We start from the raw sequence: 21,502 nt of genomic DNA, 5'->3' as shown, positions 1-21,502 counted from the left end.
CAAATGCTCTGCAGGAAAGTTCGTACCCTCCTGCGAACAGTATTTCAGTCATTTAATTGAGTAGCAGGCAACTATGTGTTTACACTCCCCCTGCACGCGCTGTAGATAGGTTAACAACGAAGGGCTTTCTGAACAGCATCGTCCCTCATTTTTCTCTACTCTTCTGCACTAGCGAGGTTCCGCTGCCTCGGGCAGGGCGGGTGGGACTCCCGCGCCAGACGGGGCACGGCCGCCCCCCGCGCCCCGGCCGCCATCTTGCGCCCCCGCTGCGCCCTCCCGCCGCCGGAGAGGCGAGAGGCGGCCCCGGCTGCCCCCGCCGCCCCGGGCCGGGCCCGCTGCCGCCTGCCCGCCCGCCCGCCCGCAGAGGGGGAGGCGGCCGCGGCCGCGGGGCAATGCCGCCCGGAGGTGTGTCCCGCCGTAGGCGCGGCTCTCCCGCAGGTACTAATCACCGTCCTGCCCCGGCTCCTCGCTGCAGTTGCCGTCCCGCAGCCGGTAGCCCCTGAGCGCCGCGCGGCTCCGCGGCCGGGATGTTGGGGGGCCAGCAGCAGCTGCAGCCCCTCACGCTGCCCCCGCATCTCCAGCAGCAGCAGCAGCACCATTACTACCGGCGCCAGCAGCACTACAGCACGCTCCCCGCCGGCCGGCGGTCCCTGCCCTGCCCAGAGCCGCGGCCGCTGCCCTGCCGGGAGCCGGAGCCGCTGCCCCGGCCGCTGCCCTGCCCGGAGCCCCCGCCGCCGCCGCGGCCACCGCCGTCCCGGGAGCCGCCGCCCTGCCCCGAGCCGCCGCGGCCGCTGCCCTGCTTCGAGCCCGCGCCGCAGCAGCAGGAAGGCGGCGCGGCGTACGACCGGGTGCGGACCTACGGCCCGGGCTGCCGGCGGGTGAGCGCGTCCTGCTCCTCCCGGGCGGCCTCGCCGCTGGAGTGCTCGCACGGCTACCAGCAGGTCATCTCCGGCTGCGACCCACCGCAACAGGTACGGCGGGCGCCGCCGGCGCTCCTGCCCGCGCTGAGGCGGCGTCCAAGTCAAAAGCCGCCCTGGGGCCAATGGCGGCGCCGGGCCGTGGGCCGGACGCCCTTGTGCCGCCGCGCTGCGGGTCTGTCTCCCCGGGCTGCTGCCCGGCGAAGGGGGTCGGGTCGGGCCGCGGGGCGAGCGAGACCGGGCGGTGCAGAGAGCCTGGGTGGGCCCGGCCCAGTCCTTGGCCATCCGCCTCGCCTGCGCCCGCGGGTTCTCCATCGAAAAACTCCTTTTACCGCAGGTTGAGCGGAGAAACGCGTTCGTGCCCTCGACGGCATTTCAAAACGCTCGGCCCTGCCGCAAAACACCCGTCTGGGGAAAACCACGGCTCGTCGGCTGTGGCGGGGGGCGCCGGCCTGAGCCGCCCGCCGCCGCCCTGAGGAGCCCGGCCCAGCCCGGCCTCTCCCTGCGGCCGCCGGCAGCGGAACGGGCCGTCAGCGGACCACGCTGGGGCTGCTCCCTCGGCCGCGGGTGCGCCCCGGACCCGTCGGTTATTGAATGTGCTAACGGTGGTGGCCGGGCTGTGAGGCGGCGGCGGCCCTCGCTGCGGGGGCCGGGCGGGGCGGCGCGGGCCGGAGCTCGGCGCTGGGGCGGGCGGCTGGCGGCATCGCTGCCGGCTCTGCCGCGGCGGGAGAGCTTCGTGCCTCGGTACCCCGCTTTCATCTAGAACTCCTAAAACTAACTTCCATTTAAACTGCTCCTTTTCGTTCGAGTTTGAATGGATCGGCCAATCCCATGTTTGTTTCCTGTTTGGCAAGTCCAGTTTGTTTTGTGGGTGTTTTGGTTTTTTTTTTTTAAAAAAAACAAAACAAAACAAAACTTGAACTTCCAAATACCTTATTCTGTTGCAGTATTTCTGCCCGTTTCGGCAGTGCAAGGCTGGCAGTGCGGCCGGAGCAGGAGCCCCGGTTCCGCCGTGGGGGGTACGCAGGAACGCTTCTGCTTCCTTGGTGCTCCCTGTGTGAATGGAACACAGGGTGCCTGTGCCTCATCGCTCTGCTTGAATCGACGAGGCGAATAATGCGTGCGACTAAGCGGGTAGGGAAGTAATGGAGTTCATTTAGCTTTGCTTTAAAAGTCTTCACCATGTAGTTTAGCAGGTTTGCTGCTGTATGTAGATTCAGGGAGTGACCTGAAGAAATTGATGGAATTTAATAGAGTTTTCGCATGTGCTGTTGGTGTCTTATCGAAATCTTAAAACCCAGACTAGAAGCTAATGATACAAGAACAGATTTGACTATAAATACAGAAAAGAAAATCAGAATTTATTCTTAAACCATTTTTTCTTCCTCTTCTACATTAGACTGTCATTAATATCAGTAGAAGTGGGATTGGTATGCCGTACTCAATATGGCAACGTGTATTTGTTTCAAGCTGAACTCTTAATTAATTTTCTTTCCTGTGGTATAAACATATTTAACTATGAAAAAGAACAGGGATTAAGACCAATACAAAATCTGATCTCCTTTCAAAGCCGTATTTGCATAGTTTAAGGGCTGCCTTTCTCTGCAGGATGGCTTCTGTAAATTCTGGAAAGTGAGCCACTTTGCTAATAGCTTTATATGACTTGGATATGACAGACACATTCCTGCTGGATCAAAGCCGTTAAGCCCTCTTTTGCAAGATGTGGGGCAGGAGTGTATACACTGATCTCTCACCTCCCAGATAAGTAATCTGCTCAACTAGGCTAGATGATAGTCTGAATTGCATTCAATTAATTAAATATTCATTAGAACAGATACTGCAGTCCTAGGCTTCCTCTGCTCAGATAAGTACATGAACAGTTTGACTGTAGACTCAAATGCTGTCTCTGCCCTACGAAATATGTTTAATTTTCAACATCTGTTTTAGTCACTGAATCCATTAAGTTGTGCTGATGAAAAATAATTTCTTGCTGAAGTGTTTTGCTGAATTAGACTTTAAAGACAAAAGAGGGTGTAGGTCAAATCAGGCTTTGTGTGGGTTGCAGTTTTAATGGCGGGGAGGGAAGGTGCTTAATAAAGATTATTAGGAAGTTATTAAGAAAACAGTAACAAACAGGGAAGGCAGCTGGGAGTAGACAGAAGCTGCATACTTGGTGCTGAATGGGAGTTGTTGGAAGTGCAGGGAAGAGGGCAGGAAGTTTTCAGAGAGTTGATTCAGTTGGCCTTTGAGCAGGTCACATGTAGCTGTGTAAGCTGAATAATGTATTGAAGCCTAACTTGCATAGATGTTTTAACTTAACACTAGAATTTTCGGTTAATGGCAGCCTAGAGCTGTAGTTTAAACTGTTGATAAGGCAAAGGGCTATCTCTGAGAAATATTTAATTAACTTCTGCAGAGCTTTTGTAGATTTACGATAACAAATGTCTACATCACTGTTGATACGCTCTCTTATTATTTAGTCACATGGTTGGTGTGTTCTGTTGTGTTTATGTACGTTTTTAATAAGTTTGAGGGGGGAAAATTTTGAAACTGGTGTGTGCATAATCACATGATTGTGGTTTTTGTGCTTCAGGATTCAGTTTTGTTTACTTTTTTGGTTTAACTTTGTTTTGCCCTTGATTCCATGACAAGCTCCAGCTGAAGTAATTCATGGCAAATTTTGCTCTCATCTGTTTGGCCTAAATGAAGAATGCTGTTTAGAATAAATTCTCTTCCCGTATGGCTTACATGTATAAACCCTTCGCTGTGGCCATGAAAAAATAATATATGAAATGGCACACACAAGGTGTCTGCTGTCAGTGCAGAGGGTAAAATCCTGAAAGCTTTTGTAGGAGTTATCTATTCACAGGAGAAATTTTGAGTAGGGTCTTTTCATGACTGGCCTCGGTTCAGTGATGTGCTAAGGGCTCTCACCTACCCTTGTGAAAACAGTGTAATATTAACTGGCTTGTAAGATTTGTCTGTATTGTTTGAAACAGACCTCAAACCTGGCCTGTTGTTTCTGTATTTCATCTGCCAAATGTCACTCTAAATTCTGATTAGATGACTGGATGCTGGAAAATAACAATACAATATGTTATGGATAAAGGGTTTTGACATAGGTGAAATTCTCACCTTAATTGCTGGTTTGTCTGAAGCTAAGGGAAACTTGTTGAAATAAAGGTTAGTGTACTGATCGGGTTTTGCATAAAAGTTGCACGCGCTAACTGGAAAAATCTATCAAATGCTTATTTTAGAATTATTTTAAAATCTTAAAGGCTAGCAACAGTTGTTACAAAAATGTTAACATACATCTTTTGAAATTATCCTTACAACTGTAGACCCAGAATGGCTGGTCAGGCTGTTATAAATCCCGAACTCAGTTACGCCACTGAAGTCCACAACAGCGCTGGCCTCTCCCTTTTAAAATCCCACCCTCTCCTTCCTTCTCTGGGTACAAAATGTTGCATCTCCAAAGTATCCTAGGAAATGTGAGTAGCCTGAGCTATGCCCCTTGGGAACGATGGAAAAATGGAAATAGCTTGAGGTCATCTTCCATGGCTGCGTACCTCCTGCAGTACTCGTGCTGTGGGGCGAACAGCTCCGGAGGCCTCGGAGGTGGCATCTCCTCGTGCGGAGCAAGGAGCTGGCACAGTCGTGGGGTTTCTGGCTTCTCAGCTCCCTCCCAGCCGGTGCAAGTCCAGCCTGCTTGGTGGGTGTGGGAGGAAGGGCAGGCAAATCCCTGTTTGTAAAGGAGCGAGGGAAATGCACCTGCATCAAAGTTCTCTGGAAATGAAAGTTTGGGTATCTTAAAAATAAGCATAATTTTATCCAAGCAAAACATTCATAGGTTCTGTATAATATTGCACATATGATTAGACTGTCCTTTTGAATATTATAGAAGTATATTTCAACTTAAAATGCTCTAGTCGTCTCAGTTCGGAATGTATTCCTCTGAGAACATGTAGGTAACTAGATAAAATAATTTTACGCGTTATCCTCTCTAAACTAGACAGTGTGAGTTACATATTCCAAAGCCCTGTGGCACCATGGTTTAGTTCAGGCAGGTTTGTCCAACGTTTCAATAAATTGAAAAGGTGTCTTCTCATTTCATGCACAATACTCATCTTGATTTCATGTGCCATACAATGGTAGTTGGCTCTGAACAGGAACAATTGCTGCTCTCCCTCGTATTGTCGTGGCACCGGTGTGCTGGCAGGACGGGCAGAGCCAGTGGTGCGAGGCTCGGTGCTGCCTGGCCCTGGGTCAGAGGAGGTACGGGGGTCAGGGATGTGCCTGCTGTGAAGGAAGTACCACTGGAGAAGTGTTTTTAAAGTATTTTTCTTTTTAGTGTAGATCCTGTAGGTGTCAGAGCGATGTAGGAATTGGGCTGTATGTTCTAGACATACTGTCTCTTCTCGGTGTTGTGTCCCGATACAGAGAGTTCTGTTGGCATCGGGGGGTTCCCTTCCTTGACAAACCTACCTCAAGTACACGGTGTGTGGGAGGAGGAGTAATCAGCTTTCTAAGATTTCTACAGCAGTTGTAATTTTGAGATTTCTTAATTACGGTGATTGTCACTAAAACAGTTTCTTTTCTACTTTGATATCTCTTTCCTGGTGCTGTTATGATTCACTCTTGGGAGATTTGGAAAACTGCTTCGGGCTTCCTAAACTTATGCAGCTGTTCACAACTGGAAGCGACCTACTTCAGAGCTGTTCTTACCCAGTTAAGAATGTCTCTGAGACTGAATGGCAGCAACATAAACTTCCCAAGCGCTGCCCATAGGTTAACAGAAGAAATGATTTGTTAAGAAAATTGGGAGTTTGTACTGTGAGGAAGAATAAGTAGTGTGCTGTAAACTAAAAAATTGCCCAATCCTTGGATTAGATTCAGTGGAAACTTTGCTTACTTGGATAAAGAACTGGATGTGGAGAGTTCAAGCAATGTGTGTGATTTGTTATAACTGGTGGTGGTCTACAGAATGGAAGACAATGTCCACAATCTCTTATAGACAGTGCTGGGGGAAAAAAGTGAAAAAAATGTACCTGAAAATGAATGAAACTGCTGTCACTTACAGATTTCTACAATTTAAAAATGCATATTTCATTTTTCATTCAAGAATGTGCAAATGTTCCATGTGGGCATCTTTTTTCATAGGTGTCAATGACGGGAGTTTTGTGACCATTTTTTGAAGCAATTGCCACTGCTTGGTGTGTTGGGTGGTGACCTGACGTGGTTTGTTGGCAGTTCCTCTGCCCTTCTGTTTCAGTGTTTAAGCAAAATACAAATTTTCAAGACAAAGAAGTCTTGAAACAAGAAGTGTTTAAGTAGTACGTCTGTTTACACTAGCTGACCTTGATATGTAATGTGAAGGACCGTAAGTAAAAGACTCTGTGTAGCACAGGGACCTGTGACCCATCAGCACCTAGCCCAGTATGTCAACTTTGATTTGTATCCTATTCTCTTAGCACTTACGGCAAATAAGGACTAATTCCCTCAGACCTGCAAGAGGTGGTAGAGAAAAGACAGACTCTTAACACTGAGAGTAACAGATTGCATACTGCTACGCTGTGTGGGTGTTACTTCCTTTGGGGTGGAAGGGCCCTGTCTCGACAACATTTCTAGGTGATTTCAGCCAGTGGATCTCAATCTGTTTATAGCTGGTGACAGTATTCAGATTGCTTCGGGAATCCACGTAAACCTGAGTATAAAGTGGTTTAGAGATTGAAGTGCAGTTGTCACTGAATCTTTGTTTATTTTGTTCCTTGCAGGGCACTGTTCGGAGGATCATAATTGAGAATCCTGATCAGGTAGGGAAACTGTTTAGTGCTGGATTTCTGTTTCATAACCCTTCTCACTTAATTGTCCCAATCTGATGAAGTACTCAGCTGCCTCCATCAGGGGATGCCGAATATGTTGAAATCATATGGCCCATACCTCTGATGGTGAGAGATGGAATTATTAGGGATTGAAAATACTACAGAATTGCCAGTCAGGCTTCCCACCTCTCAGCAGTCAGGTCTCAATATGCTTCAGTAGTATTGCTACTGGAGATTAATTTCCAACTATTTCTACTATGTGTATTTCAGATACTGCCTAGAGGGAAGCACAGTCGCTTTCTTTCCAAATGAACATACACTCCAATTTATATATCTTAACTATCTCAAAGTAAATGTGTCTTCAAATTACAAAAATCCCATGTAATTTTTCAGTCAAAATTACACTAATTCTGAATTTGCTGTTTAACAACATTTATGAATGTTTTAATTAAAATGTTTTACAGGAGCCGTTATCCCCATTTCTTAGAGGGGGGAATTTCTGTCCTGGAAATAATGTCATCTATGAAAAAACAATAAGAAAATACGAGTTATTAAATCCCCACCAAGTAAGTTGTTTATGTTACCTATTGCAAAAGAGGAATTGAGGTGATAGCAGAAAAGTAATGTTTCTGGGTTGTTGTGGGTTTTTTTGGAGGGGAGGAGAGGGGAGGAAATGCTGCCAACCTGAGAATTACCTTGTTGAGGTATCAGACACATTCTCAAAGTAAATAAAACAATTTCTCTATGTGAGGAGAGCAGAAGTTGGAACATTTGCTATATTTTTACTACGAATTTATTATTTCAGATTAACAATGAAAATTGCTCTTGTATCTCTAGCACTTTCAGTCTTTCTCTGAATATTGACTGAGAATTAGTTTCTTGTAGTAGCTCCACAGTGGAACAACCAATATAAATTTTTACAAAAAGTGAAAAGGTAAATGTTTTTTTTTTTTACTTGAAAAAATATATTTGGTAAAGCTGTCTGAAATTTCATCTTAGAATTGGTGTTTTGTCAATAGCAAAAATATTACTAATTTTTTATTGCTCTGAAACACTTCCAACAGGAAAAAAAAATGGAAATGAAGGGTAATTGAGTGACTTATCTGTGTTTTGGTTTGTTTTTTAAAACCGAAGTTTTAATGAAGTTTCATTTTAGATTGATAAATTAGGTGTAATAGCCATTCACTGAATTGGAAAGGGCTAAAAAAAAAAAAAAAGAGGTAATTATGAATAATAGCTTCTTTCTTTCCACAGATGGTGTACAAAGAAAATAATAAAACCAAATGTGGAGTCTAGTTCTGGAAGCTGTATTTCTGTTTTTTTTACCCAGAGTATAGGTAGATTTAGGTCAAATCAGGAGTGTAGTTTTGAGGAAAATTTCCCAGTCTCCTACCACATATCACTCTGGTTTATGCTGCACCATGGTCTTGGATCATGCAAACTAGATTTCTTTCAAGTGAAATTAGAATTTGTTGAAAGAGCGCACCCAGGGTGCTCAGACCACTCACGGGTGTGCAGCCCCTTCAAAACCTGATGTAAAACCTCCTCAGAGCTGTAGAATGGCAGTATTGGGTCCTCGCTCTGCTCCTCTTGTGCATTTTGGTGCAGAATTAGATGTTGGTTTAATCTATTGAATGTAACTGCATTGTGAGTTTTAAGTCAAAATTATCTGAACGATTTGCATTTATTTACTTTTATGTAGATTACAAAATATGTATTTTTTGAAGGGAACTTGTAAAAACCATGATCTAGACAAACAATCAAGTTTGCTGAAATCAGTAAAACACTTTCAGTGTTTTGACTGGAACATAAACTAGCTTCTAGTTTATTGGTTTGGTAGGTGGTTTTGTAAACCACCTTTTCTAAGAGGAATGTGTCCCTTATGTATTGTACACTCTGAAACTGCTGAAAGCATTTATAGAGGAAAATGTCTCGAGCCCTTTCCTATACTATTTTTTTTTTCCTGAAATAATGAGAACTCAGTAAGTAGTTCAGCTGGAGCTCTTCTTTTAATCTCTGAAATACTTAGTGAAACAGGATATGCATGTTTTAAATCAAATAATGAGGGTCCCTGTTGCCCAAGTATGTTAAGAGTAACAACATGATGAAACATACAACTCAGGAGAAGTCTTTTGTGCTTTTCATTTGCAGTTACTAAAATTTTAGGAGTTGGTGAATTACAACCTTGAGGTATGGAAGTGTGAGGCAAACTCATGTTGAATTAGGAAAAAAAGCAACTTTATTAGGATTATTAAAATATCTGGAACTGTCATCAGTCTTTCCATGCAAAACCACATTTTATTCATTTCTATATTCATATTAAACTTCCATCTCGTTAAGATGTGTCCAGCAGCTTAAAAAAATCCATTCTGGTTTCTAGGAGAAGCAGTATCAGTTTTCCCACCAATGTCAGATTCCCCAGCAAGCCGATCAGAGCCACGCTGCCCAGCCCTACCAGCACTCCGAGCAGTCCCAAGTCACTCACCAGTGCCAACAGACACAGACCAGTAGCCCTTGTGAAATATTTCCAGTCTCTGTGAGCGATGACTGCAGAGGAAATACCGTGAGGAGGGTAACAGTTCAAACCTGTGAACCGGTAAGAATCATACTATTGACAGCGTATTTTTGTTTTGTGTGCAGGATACAAAACTTTACAGATACATAAAATTGCGAATCCCCAGTTTCAGAAGTTTTTGTTCAAACTCATAGCAGGGTAATTAATACTTGTAAATAAACAGCAGGGTTTGTGTGTCTGTTGCAGGTCACTTCTCGGTGTGCTGTGATTGCCGACATTGTCTAGGACTGTCCATGACTTTACCACATGCTGTTAAGAACAAAACCAAACAAACCTGTTCTTGGTGTTGTATCCTATTTCTTGTTGGCACAGCCCTGTGCTTAGGTGTACTGCCGGAGCATTGCTCTGTTGTCCTTTAAATGTGTTACGCCTTGCTGGCTTCTTTAGGTTTTTCTCTGTATCTGGGAGTGCTACCCACTGATGGAGTTGGGTTTCATCCGTCAGTCTTTGCACAACAAAGATTGAGTAATGTAAGGCTTATGCCTCTAGTGTTGGAGAAAAGATACATTACTTTATAAACTCAACATACATCAATTCAGCATTGCTTTCTACCCAAACTGATCAATAAGGACTTAAAAATATATTTCAATTTGATGTGGAAGTATTTGACGTGAATTCACTGGAAGCTCAGAACTAGCTTCCTGCACCCTTCATTTTACAGCAGGTTGCAAGTTCTGGAGTTTCTAAGGGCTGCAGGAGGCTTGCTATACATGTATGCTGTTATTTCAGTATATTATTTCATATTTCATGTAATCGGTATATAGGTGGCAAGACAAACATACTTGGTGACCTCAGTGTTAGACCTATGTGGAGTCTTCCATAGTCAGATACTCCCATAAACGAACCTCGGTGCTCTCAGTTTGGGCTGGCATTGAAGTTCTTTAATTGTTCACATCTGTAAACATTTGAACTGTGGCAGTGCAAATACCCTTTTTGCAGTGGGAAATCCTGCACCCGACAAGAGCAAACAGAACCAAATCCAGCACACTTGGAGCATTTTCGTGTTCAGCTTTCATCCCGAAGAAGGGAACTCAATTATGACCTTCTTGCCTATCTTCTGCTAGGTGAATTGCTCTCAGGAAAATAACGACCAGCTGGACTGCCGCTACTTTGGTGAGCTCCTTGCTGAGCTGAACCGCAAGACCAACGACTTGCACAGTTGTTTACTACAGCATGTGGAAAAGATAGGAGGAAGGTATTGGCTTTATATCTGTTCTGTCATTTCTGTATTCCAGAAGTCCTGGTGCTGCACAGCTGAGTGGACAGTGTTGTTTGCAAGTTGTTCGTTGGGGTTTTTTTGTGTCTTCCCTAGCAACTAATATTGACTGTGTATTTTACACATTCATCTAATTTCCTGATTAACTGAAGACATAAAAATGCTTTAAGCCAAGTAAATTTATTGAATTTGATGCTTCTGCAAATTATTTACACTAATACACAAGTAAGAATTATGTATCCCACAGCTATTTGCATCTACAGCAAGCAAGTGTACTTTCAGCATGCTCTGACATCCATTTAACCTATACAATTCTGTTACTATGTCCTGAAGAAACAACCCAAACATCCAAATTGCCATTTCCTTTGTTCTGTCGTGGTGTTATGTCATGGATTAAGAGGTGGCCACCATAAGGCATAAAGCTCGGTATCTACATGCAAATTATCGTTAAACACCTACGCTGCAGAGCCCTACAGCCTGTCTTGGAAAAGAAATGCGGAATCACAGCAGCCAGTGATCCGAGGCCTCAAAATGTTCTTGCCCTTCCCTCCCCATCACTGTTGCTCCATTCTTCCCCCCTCACTCCCACCCTTGTTTTGTGCTTTCGGAGTTCCCTGAAACAAGAAAAGTGGTCTCATAGCAAGGGAATAGTGGAACTTAAGCATCACACAAAACCCAACACTGCAAAGTAAACACCTCAGGCATGTCAGTATATGTTGCAACACAGTTCTGGGTAAACCATCACCCAGCCAATTAAGAATGTAATAGGGTTAACCGAACATAATTGGGATAACTGCCCAAAGAAGTGGAGATAGTTAGCCTGTGTTAGCTGTACTGTGAGCATTCCAGTCTCCTCAGGTATTTTTACATGGAGGTGTATTTTAACAATTCGTGTTGCCTAGCACCTTAGAAGGGAGGTAACAGCTCTTGATCTGATAAAGAACCTTCATTGCTTAGTATTTTAAAGACATTTTTCTAGTTGTAAATGTGGGCGTGAATTCTGAAAAGTTCTCAAGAAGCATGCTGTTAATTGGTCCCTTGGATTTTTTCTGTTTTACAGGACCCATGACATTGAATTAACGTGTCAGGTAGGCATCAGGCACACTCCTACCGAGCTGTTCCCTGACTTGTAGTCTTAATAATGATGGTGTGGATCTCCAAGCAAATTGAGCCAAGCCAGTTTAAGTGAAGGACGCTGGTCTTTGTTGGTTAATGAATCCGGCTGGTTAATAACATTGAGAGCCTGAAACCTACTGCTGGGCATGTATTTGCAAATGTGGTAATATTGAAAGGAAACTTTAATAATTTGCATTATTCCAGTATGAGAGTCAAATTTTGAGTCTTTCCTGTTGTGCCAATAACAGCTTCATTGTAGAACAAACTTCCACAGCTACATGTATTTTCACTCTGCATTTTTTGCAAGGATCTTCCACTCTCACCATAAAGCTGCTGTTCAGCAGCATGTGCTGCCCTGCGCTGCGGGGAGCGGCGACTCCCGCCTCTCGCAGAAACGAGGAGCGCAGGCTGACCAACAGGCTCCCTGCATCTACGGGAAGCTCACTGGTGAATCGGGCCGTGGCAGAATCGCAGCCCCTCTGTTCTCTCTCGTGGCATAGTGCATACGGGAGAGATGCTTGTCTAGGATAAAATTACATGAAGCAATGCCACTTCATCAGTGGCAATATCTCCTGTGACACACTGGTCATCTTTAGTTTGCTGCCAATCTGTTCTTTGTTTAGAAACACGAGATTCGCTCGTATCATCAGCTGCTATTTTCTTGAGATGATTGCTTGGAATACAGCTTTTAAAATAAACGTTAAACTCAATGATTTGAATATCTGCTTCATGTATCACTTCATCTCAGTTTTTATATGACACATATATGTAAGGCTGGAAGTTTTCTGGATACACTTTGATCTATTTTCATTCTTATTTGCCTTGTCCTAAACATGTTTTTCATAGTAGACCCATGTAATTATGACCTACCAGGCAAAATTATTAATCAAGATGTCTCCCCTTTCCTCCCTTCTTTGCGTAGACTGAAGAGATTGAAGATTTAATTCCCAAAGGACTGTCTGAGGCAACAAAGCAGCAGATTCGTTATCTCCTCCAGGTATGTGGGTGGGGTGGAGGAGGGGCTGTGTGGAAGCTGTAGTAACTTGGAACAGTGGAGGTTGGCTTACACATGCCAGGGATTTTGTACATCATATACTTCACTCTATATTTGGCTTATTCCATTTTTGTCTAGCGTAAAGGGTGTGGAATCATACAGGTGGCTTCAAGTGACATGTTGTGGCAGTTGGTTCCACAGACTACTTGTGTACTTTTAAACTAAGCGTTACGGGTGTTTTCTTGCAGTTTCACTGGAAAACACCTTGGCTTTTGGCCAATTACAGGAGAGCACAGATGTTTCATCTTTTTCTTTGTGTTGCGTATCAATGTTTTACTTTAAAAGCTTAGAGGTCAAACAGTAGGTGCTTTACTGAATGTCGAATTTGGTATCCATTGCCAGCTACGTATAATGCTTGTAACTTAGGTCTCACCTTTTACAAATACTCTGGTCAAAAGCGTCTAACGCAGCGCTAGGTTCTGAGGCATGCTTATGGCATTCGGCAACAGAACCTAGCCACGCCCGATTTGGTTCCGTTTATAAAGGCTTTTGTGTTCTGATCTGGTTCTTTAGCTACCCAGCCATCTCAGGTTTTCACTCACCAGCCACACGGGTCTGGCTGTGGGCAGGCAGACACGGAAGGGAGGTTCTGATCGTGGTGGTTTGGTTTGTTGCTTCCCAGCACTGTAATACTCGGCAGTGTGTTTTTTAGAAAAACGCTTGACCTCTTTATGAAGTGCTTTGAGGGCAGCTGACTGGAATTGGCCACTGCCTTAGATAAAATATTAAAACCAGTGCTGTAGCATGAATCCCAGTGCCGACTCCAGAACCACTGGGCACGCAGGTATGTTAAAACAGGATTCCCACCGGCCTGTGCTGCTCAGCAGGCGTGTCTGGCTCTGGTCTCCCTGAGGTGAGGGTACGGTGATAGAGCTGCAGCTTAGAGTCACTTCCTAGTAAAAAAAAATCCATTTGAATAAATTGGTGAATGAGCAGCCTGGTCGGACTTCACAGCTGATCCTCCTGATTCTTTTGCAATGAAGATGGACATGGACACCAAAATATTTCCTAACCTCATGTTAGAACACCAGCCCAGGAAGCCGGTTCAGCTCACCCTGTGTGGAAGAGCTGCAACACCTATTTCCTGCTTTCTCTAAGTCCAGCTGGTTTTACATTTTCACATCGATGCTTAGAAAAAGGGCAGCTAAAATGTCTTTTGGGGAACCAGATACTGTCAGCACACATACCGGGTGTTCTTGGCCTGCAGACCCATGTGCTGCAGTTTCCCACCCGAGCAGGATTCCGAGCGAGCTGTCAGGCTGCTCAGATGAAGACTCTGCGGGGTGTGCCTGGAGGCTTAAGGCCAAGAGCATGGAGAATTTCAGTGCAGTACATGACACCTCTGGAATGTAGCAACCTCTAGCACTAAGCAGTAGATGAGTGGGGACTTATTTGTATGTTTATAGTCTAAATTCAACCAATTTGACTTAATTCCTTCTTTTAATCTACTCTTAGTGTATTTCACAATAAACCCAACAAAACGGTAAGTCAAAATTGAAATTCCACTTTAATTAAACAAAGCAAACAGGTGAGTTACACTAGAAATGTTGGGTTTGAAGCCTCAGTCACATAACAGCACCAGTGGGGATAAAAATATAGGACGGGGCTAATCACCGTATCGATGGAGATCTTGGTAGCTTCCTTCAACCTGAATGATCAACAAAAGAAGTTAAGGGCAGGTATCCGAGGGAAGAGAAGCAGACAGGAGGATTTCAATTTTGTCCAGAGAGTAAAAAAATACATCTTTTGCACAGAATATTCAGCCCTTCCAGATGAGTCACACCTTGTGGAATTCCTTCGTATGTTCCTTCAAAATCTATTTTTCTTCTTTCAAGTATTAGAAATGTATCATGAAATGCAACAATTTGTATTTTAGCATGAATCAATACACAGCTGATAACACACATTAAAAGAAAAAAGCAAACAGTGGTAGGCTATTGTGCACTACTGCTTGTCTCCTTCATCCAGTTCACCCCTTTAATCTTTGGGATCTTTTTCCTTTTAAAGAGAGGAGTTGGTTGTATGGCTTTTTTAATTTAAATTTTTTTAAAAATTAATTAAATTCTCTTGTCCTTGGGCTGAAAACATGCTTTGTCAGATCTCCAAGATGATGACTCATTCCTCTGGCTTCTCAGGTAGGAATCCCAGAGCTCTGAACACTCAAAAAATGGTTGTGTAATATTAACGCATTCGGTTTTCCCTGTATTGGTGTACAAATGCAGTCCTTTCTTTACTCTCTTGTTCCTCCCATTTTAAAACCAGGCTGTTTGCAGTTTTCTACCTATTGTCAAGCATATTGTAAACAGAGCTTACTAATTAATCAGAAGTATACATTTTTGCTTTTTTCCCCTCCTAGATGAGAGTGACATCAGATAAATCTTTGAGACTTGTGCTCTCCACTTTCAAAAATTTACGTGAGGAGCTCTGCCATTTGCAGGATGACCTGGGGGTAAGCTGTACTTTTCGGTTCCCCTGGCCCGATCGATCTGTTTGCCCATCAGTAGGAAGGCCGTTATGATGACACTGAAATTGCGCAGTTCAGGCTTGAGTTGCTTTTAATGCAAGTGGCTGGTTTATTAACGGAGTTGCCAGACTCCTACGCTGGATGCGGTTGGATCTCTTTCTAGCAGTGGCTTTCAAGTGTTTGATTTGTTGAAGCCTAAAAACCCAAATAACTTCCAAAGGTGGAAAGGACCCTGATGAGTGAAATGAGGTTTAAAACTCTGAATCAGTCTGCACAACGCGCCTATAGCACCTGCACTGGTGTGGATGTGTGGAACTGTGCTTTGACCACCAACGTGGACGGGGGCCACCCCCGGGGCCTCTTCACCAGCGCAGTTCCAGGAACCTGGAGCCCCGGGTTCCACTCGCTCCTCCCAAAGCTGCGTCTCCCCCTCCGCAGGAACGCTGCCGTCTGCCAGCTGGTGGCCCCGGCGATGCCAGCGGCTCCGGGGTCCAGGCGTCCCCCCGGGCAGCGGGAGCTCTGCGGCTGCTGATACAGACAGCAGATGGTGGCTGCCAGGAAAGCAGAAACGTTTCTCACACCAGCCCAAGCGCTCAGCACCACTGGAAACTGCCCAGCCTTCTCCTGTAAAATGCAAAGTTTAGGGAGGGCGCAGGGAGTGTTAACTGTCACCTTGAACATAGAACAAGCCGTCTGTGCAGTGAAGTGGTCTTAGTTTTGGGTTGTTTGGTGGCTTCTGTTTAATAACTACAAATAATTCCTTTTGGGACACTGAAGGAGCAGTGTCCAGGATCCCAGTGCTTACCACACAACACAAAGCCCCAGACACTAGTGATGGGCAGCTGTGTGCTTTGTAGTTAAAACCCCACAGTTTCAAGAAAATCAAGTATTTTCTCAGTTCTAAAGCATCGCTCACTAATTATTCAGTATGATACACTCTGAGTATGGGAAAAGTTTACTGAAAAAGTGCATTTATCGACCTTAAACACTTTTGTCTTACAGAAGTTAGAAACAGACAGTGTATTACTTAAGAAGGATTTGGCTTTTAAAGATTCTCAAGTAAAAGAATATGAAACGATGTTGACTTCTCTGAGAGAGAATAATCGTCAGCAGCAGGTAAATCTAAAAACGTATTTTCGGTGTAATAGCAGTCAGGCAAAAACTGGCCAGTATGGCGACCTGGGAGCGCTCCCAGTACGTGCCTGTCTGTGAGCCTGTCACTCCCTTAAGGAGCGCCATCCATTCATCCCACTTCTCTTGTTTTCCAGCAAGGTCTCAGAGAGAGTACCGCAAAATGTCGCTCTCTGGAAGAACAGCTCCTCTCTCTTCGGCTCAGCGAGGGAGAAAAGGATTGTCAGCTGAAGGAACTGGAGTACTGCAAGCGTGCCTTGGAGCAGGAGATCCAGAGCCTTCGACTACAGGTGACAGGCTCCCTTGTTCTGTGTTCAACAGCTGTTATCCACAGATCCATTAATGTATGAAAACTAATAATGAAAACTCTCTTTTTAAAATAAAAAATTATTTCATTTTCTGTAGACCTGCTCTAATCCAACACTGCAGACCACCACAGACGAACTCTCCAGCCGTTACGTAGAGATGATAAATAACTTAAGAGAGGATAAAGATCGTGAGATCCGCAGTCTCAGGGTAAGTTGTTTAACTTGGCCTGTGCGTATTCCTCATGCTGCAGGCAAACAGCTTTTTCTTTAATTAAGGAATAGGAAAGTTCTACCGTATATACTTTTTAGATATCTTTTGGTTCTGCAATTATTTTATACACAGGCACTAATGATGGCTCAGAAACCCTTATGGTAGAACATAAAACTGATATTAAAAAAATACAATTCCTTAGATGTAGAAATTAGGCAGTAATCACATTAGCAGTCCTTCCTAGAGGGGTAATTTGTGTGTCCTGATAAAGTAAGAAACCATCCAAAAGACACCTAACAGAAACCAAAAATAAATCCCAGTCAAAACTGCATGTAGGAAATATCTCATTTAAATCACTGTAGTAATAGTTTACCACCCTGGAAGCCAGTTCAACTTGTTCAGTGTTGTATCAGCACTACTGAGTTATGAAACTGTTGAATTGATAGTGGGTAGAATTCAGTCCCGTTAGCGCTTTCTCAATTTGGTGTGCAGCAAAACATTCTCGTCTGAAAGTCACTGGGTCTTAGTGTTCATGATTTTAATGAAAAAAATACATCCAGAGTCCTAGATACCTACTGAAAGGTCACCTGCAAGGAGCACCAAACACCTCACTGTTCCTTAACGTATGTTTTGTAGTCTCAGTTGTGCCAATTCCAGCAAGACATATCAAGGAGAGAAGGAAGTAACAGTGACTTGCAAATAAGATTGCATGAACTGACGTCAATGTTGGAAGAGAAAGATGCTTTTATTAAACAACAGCAAGAGGTAAAATAATACAACTTCTAAGAACTTTTATATTTATGCCTTCACTTACTGGGTGGTGGGAACTTAGCAGGAGGTCACTTGTACTCTCCTGGTTCAAAAATCAGGGTTGGGATTTTTAACTGAATGCTATTTCTCTGCCAGTCTTTTGGAAGGACAGACTTTTTCAGACTGCACCTTGAGAGGAATTTCTGTAAATATTTTGTTGTGATTTTAGTGAACTAATACTTTAGAAAACATGATTTGATTTGAATGTTTACTTTTGGTTTTCTCAGGACCTCTTCAGATTGAAGAATGAGAAATTATCAGGCAGTCAGACCCCTGGCGTAACAGCTATCATCACTAAGAAGTAATGTAGTTATTCACCTTTCTTAAAAATACATCCTCTTGATTTTTCCGTTGTATAGCCCCTGCTAACTAAGTTATTCCTGCAAATCAAACTTGAAGGGGAACAAGTCGAGGGAGGTTTTCGTATCCGGAGAGGATTCAGTGTTAAGCACTGTAATAGCAACGGGGGGGTGGCCAGCATGGTGAAGTGACAGTTAAATGCCTGCGTTAGCTTTTTAGTTACTGGTGAAAAGCTCTGGGGATTAGTGACTGGAGGGACGGTGGGGCAAGGTCAGAGCTAGTGATCTGGCTCTGGGAACGCCGGCTGCAGTTTACAGGTTTGCAACTTTTTTTAATACAGGTACCGGAACCAGTATCCTATTCTGGGTCTCTTGTCTGATGACTACAAGGTTACATCACCTGTCAATAAATCACAAACTATTGTCATTGAGAGGACTGGAGAGATATGGAAACATGTAAGTTTACCTCGAGATTTGACTATTCAGTCTCTGAAATTCCTAAGTATGCACTTCAACTTTAAAGGAAGTATTAGCCAAAACTGACTCTGAGAGAAAGCCGTAGTGTTAATTTAACCTGGCTGCAAAAAGCAAAGTGACTGATGAAAGTCAAGGAACTGTACTGTCTATTGCAAGAAGGCACTAATTGTTGGGTGGAGTATAAATAAAATAAGCTTTTGTTGTTTTCTCTGACATGTAATTACCGTTCACAAAAGAAGAGGCCTTGCTCTAACCCCAGCCTCTGCCCTCCCATGCAGGGCAGTCTTGTGGCATTGCTGTAAGGGGAGGGAGTGAGTGAGACAGGAGTTTCTTCTGGGTTGTGCTCTCGGGTGGAGGAGTGTTTTGGGCAAGCAGTATCCTCTGAATCATGAGTATTAATGACTCCAAACTATAACTATTAAGCACCACTGAGACAGGGCAGTGACCTACCCAGGAACTGCAGAAGAGTGGGGACTGTCTAAGGAGTGATTCAGAGTAAAAGCAGAAACTAGGACTGCAGAGGTTATTTATGTTACAGGGCCCAAGGTAACGCTGGCAAGTGTGAATACAAGGTAAAGGCTTGGGAAGGATCCTTGGGGCCAGTTCACAACCACGTGTTCTGCACGAGGGCATGTGACGACGCTGTCTGCAGCCAGAGCATGACAGAGCAGCACAAACAAGTGCTGAGTGGGCAGCTTTGTAGGGGATGTGCCCAAGAACAAGACAATTCTGTGAGCAGCCTGAGTAGATGAAGGGTAACATATCTGGCGTGTTCTAAAGGGTTATGTTACCTGGAGTAGAATTAAGAAATTAAGAGGTAGAGGTCACTGGCAAACTGCGGTTTTATTACTGATCTCTCAAACCCATCCAGTTGCACTGCAACCTAGTGAAATGTTGTCAGGGAATTAAACAGTAACGAAGCGACACTGACAAAGCCTAACCCCCCTCCCTCCGAGCTTACTTGGGACGTTAGTCATACTCTCCAATTTAAAAAATGGAAAAGGTGAGTACGATCTACATTTGAAGAGATCAGTATAATTAAATAAATAAGAACTCTTTGTATTTGAAGTTTCCCAAGGTCTCCATCAATCACTAGTGCAAATTTCAGCTGAGACAAAATTACTTTGCTGCAAGATAAACTTGATAAGTTTGAGAAGTGCCAAGTCCACCTTTACTCCAAGCTTTACCAGTACCTGTCTGTGTTTGTGTACACTCAGCCAGAACTTTGTATCTGCACACATTATTGAATAGTAATGCTGACAGCTTTCTGAATAGTGTGGGGGGGTTATTCTGAAAGTAAGTAGCCTGTACACATCTTTAAAGCAATGATTAGTTACCATGCGCAGTCCTTTAGGATATGCAAGTGAAAGTACTTAAAGCCAGTTATAGTAGAGAAAACTCGTAGGGTAGAAAGGGTGTAATAGCTACTGCTTAGGTATCTGATAACTTCCTGTTCTTTGGTTGTTTTCCTAAGTACAAAACCAGCTCCTGTCCTTGGTGTTGTGTTTACGGGCGACAGTGAGTCAGGCCAGCTCGGACACCTGCCCCTCGCGGAACAAAACCCCTCACAGCTCAGCGCTGCAGCTTTGGCCTTGCCCGTGGCGAGGACCAACGTGCTGAGCGTCTGTTACAGAGACGCTCCCTGGCCACTTGAGACACATGGGAAGTCAAGCCATTAGAGAGAATAAATCTATCATTGAGACATGCTTTCTATACCCGGCAGTTTTTTTCTACAGAGGGAATTAAGTTTGTGTATTTTCTTCTAACAAGCTGCTTGTTTCTTTCAGGAATGAAAAATCTCTAAGCCATCAGAGCTGCTCAAAGGACTTCGCAATGACCAAAATTGCTTTACTTTCTGCTAATTCGCATCCAAAAAAGGTTCAGTCTGATAGTGAGAAAGGCTGGGGAACACATAAATGATCTGGAAGCATGAAGATGATGGAAAACACTGCCTCATCCTCAGCATAAAGAACTGCTACCTGTGTCCATAATCTGCCACTAACACCTGTGTACAAATGTTATTTGTACTTTTTCATGCACGCACTTTTTGCTCAGGAGACAGCAGTATGCCACGCTCCTGTGGACTTCAGTTCTTGACATGACTAACTTCTGTTCTTCAGCCAGCCCTGAAGCAACCTAAAAGACAAGAAGACACCTGAAACCTTTTTCTCTTTGTATGATTAGCCATATTCCTCTGTCCTACCTACTCATGCTGAGAGGTGAAAAGAACACCCAGTTACGCCCTGTAACCAAATGGCTGGATTCTGTACAGTCACAGATTGACATCTTATCTACTCCTTTATCCAAGGAAACCCCAGAACCAACCTTCATGGGGAACTTTAACTCACTGAAAAACACTTACCTTCCCTCTCCCTATGTATGGGAAGCTAAAACACAAAGGAAAATTATTTAACTTACACCAGATATACAAGTCCTCAACCTTAGCTCCTGAATTGGCAAATACAAGTTATCTCTTCAGTGACATGATTGGGCAAATGCCACTTTTAAAGAATGTTACTGTCCTCAGAGTTGATGTAATTTCAGCTGGACCTCTACAAGACCCCAAACCAGCCATACTTCCTTTGCTGTGCTTGAAGATTTCAAGAACTTGGTATATTTCTATATAAGCTTAGTATGAAAATAGCTCATAGATTAAATCTCATTATAAGACCAATCTTCCACTTAAAATTTTTGCTCCTTGCAGGACCACAGAAATTCTCAAAATTATTTGCTATTAATAATTAAGCAGTTATCTAAGCAACACCATGCAGAGAATCTTAGGGGAAATTTTGAACCATGCAATCAAGAGGTGCTAGCTCTTTATCATGGGGGTTCTTGCTTTGCTTTATTTCTGCAGAGCTATGTTTTCTATTCACAAATAATATATATCACAGACAATGTTTAATGGTGAAAGAACACTGTAGGCTATGTGTAACTATGAAATAAACCTGAGTATAACTTTCTGAATCGTGTTTGTCTGTACTGGAACTGGCTTGTGTCTACGTGAGAGGCTGGAAGGGCTTGTTTTAGGTGGGACGATACTGCCTTGTTTTCAGGCAACTTGTTCCTTTAAATGAATCTTTACCAGTAAAGGAGCAGCCT

At 43.9% G+C, this 21,502-nt stretch overlaps 2 protein-coding genes across 6 annotated transcripts in view; one reads left to right on the top strand and one right to left on the bottom strand.

The window, feature by feature from the left end:
- Positions 1 to 454: 454 nt before the first annotated feature.
- Positions 455 to 21,367, top strand: POF1B (POF1B actin binding protein). Its single transcript, XM_032982754.2, has 15 exons — positions 455 to 971; positions 6,692 to 6,730; positions 7,204 to 7,305; positions 9,120 to 9,335; positions 10,379 to 10,509; positions 11,591 to 11,618; positions 12,569 to 12,643; positions 15,057 to 15,149; positions 16,167 to 16,280; positions 16,433 to 16,585; positions 16,701 to 16,811; positions 17,451 to 17,579; positions 17,852 to 17,925; positions 18,265 to 18,379; positions 20,188 to 21,367. Exons 1-15 carry the CDS (start codon positions 528 to 530, stop codon positions 20,191 to 20,193), a joined length of 1,830 nt encoding a protein of 609 aa, XP_032838645.2. The 5' UTR covers positions 455 to 527; the 3' UTR covers positions 20,194 to 21,367.
- ZNF711 (zinc finger protein 711) overlaps positions 20,422 to 21,502 on the bottom strand; it is a 37,509-nt gene continuing 36,428 nt past the window's right edge. For all 5 annotated transcript variants that reach the window (XR_006166955.1, XR_006166956.1, XR_006166957.1 and 2 more), the window contains exon 14: positions 20,422 to 20,536. The gene's annotated coding sequence lies outside the window, so the exon portion shown is untranslated. The remainder of the gene's footprint in view (positions 20,537 to 21,502) is intronic.

This window comes from Tyto alba, unplaced genomic scaffold, assembly GCF_018691265.1.
Source record: "Tyto alba isolate M040663 unplaced genomic scaffold, T.alba_DEE_v4.0 Super-Scaffold_5, whole genome shotgun sequence".
Lineage (NCBI taxonomy): Eukaryota > Metazoa > Chordata > Aves > Strigiformes > Tytonidae > Tyto > Tyto alba.
This window is presented reverse-complemented; position numbering and strand designations above follow the sequence as displayed.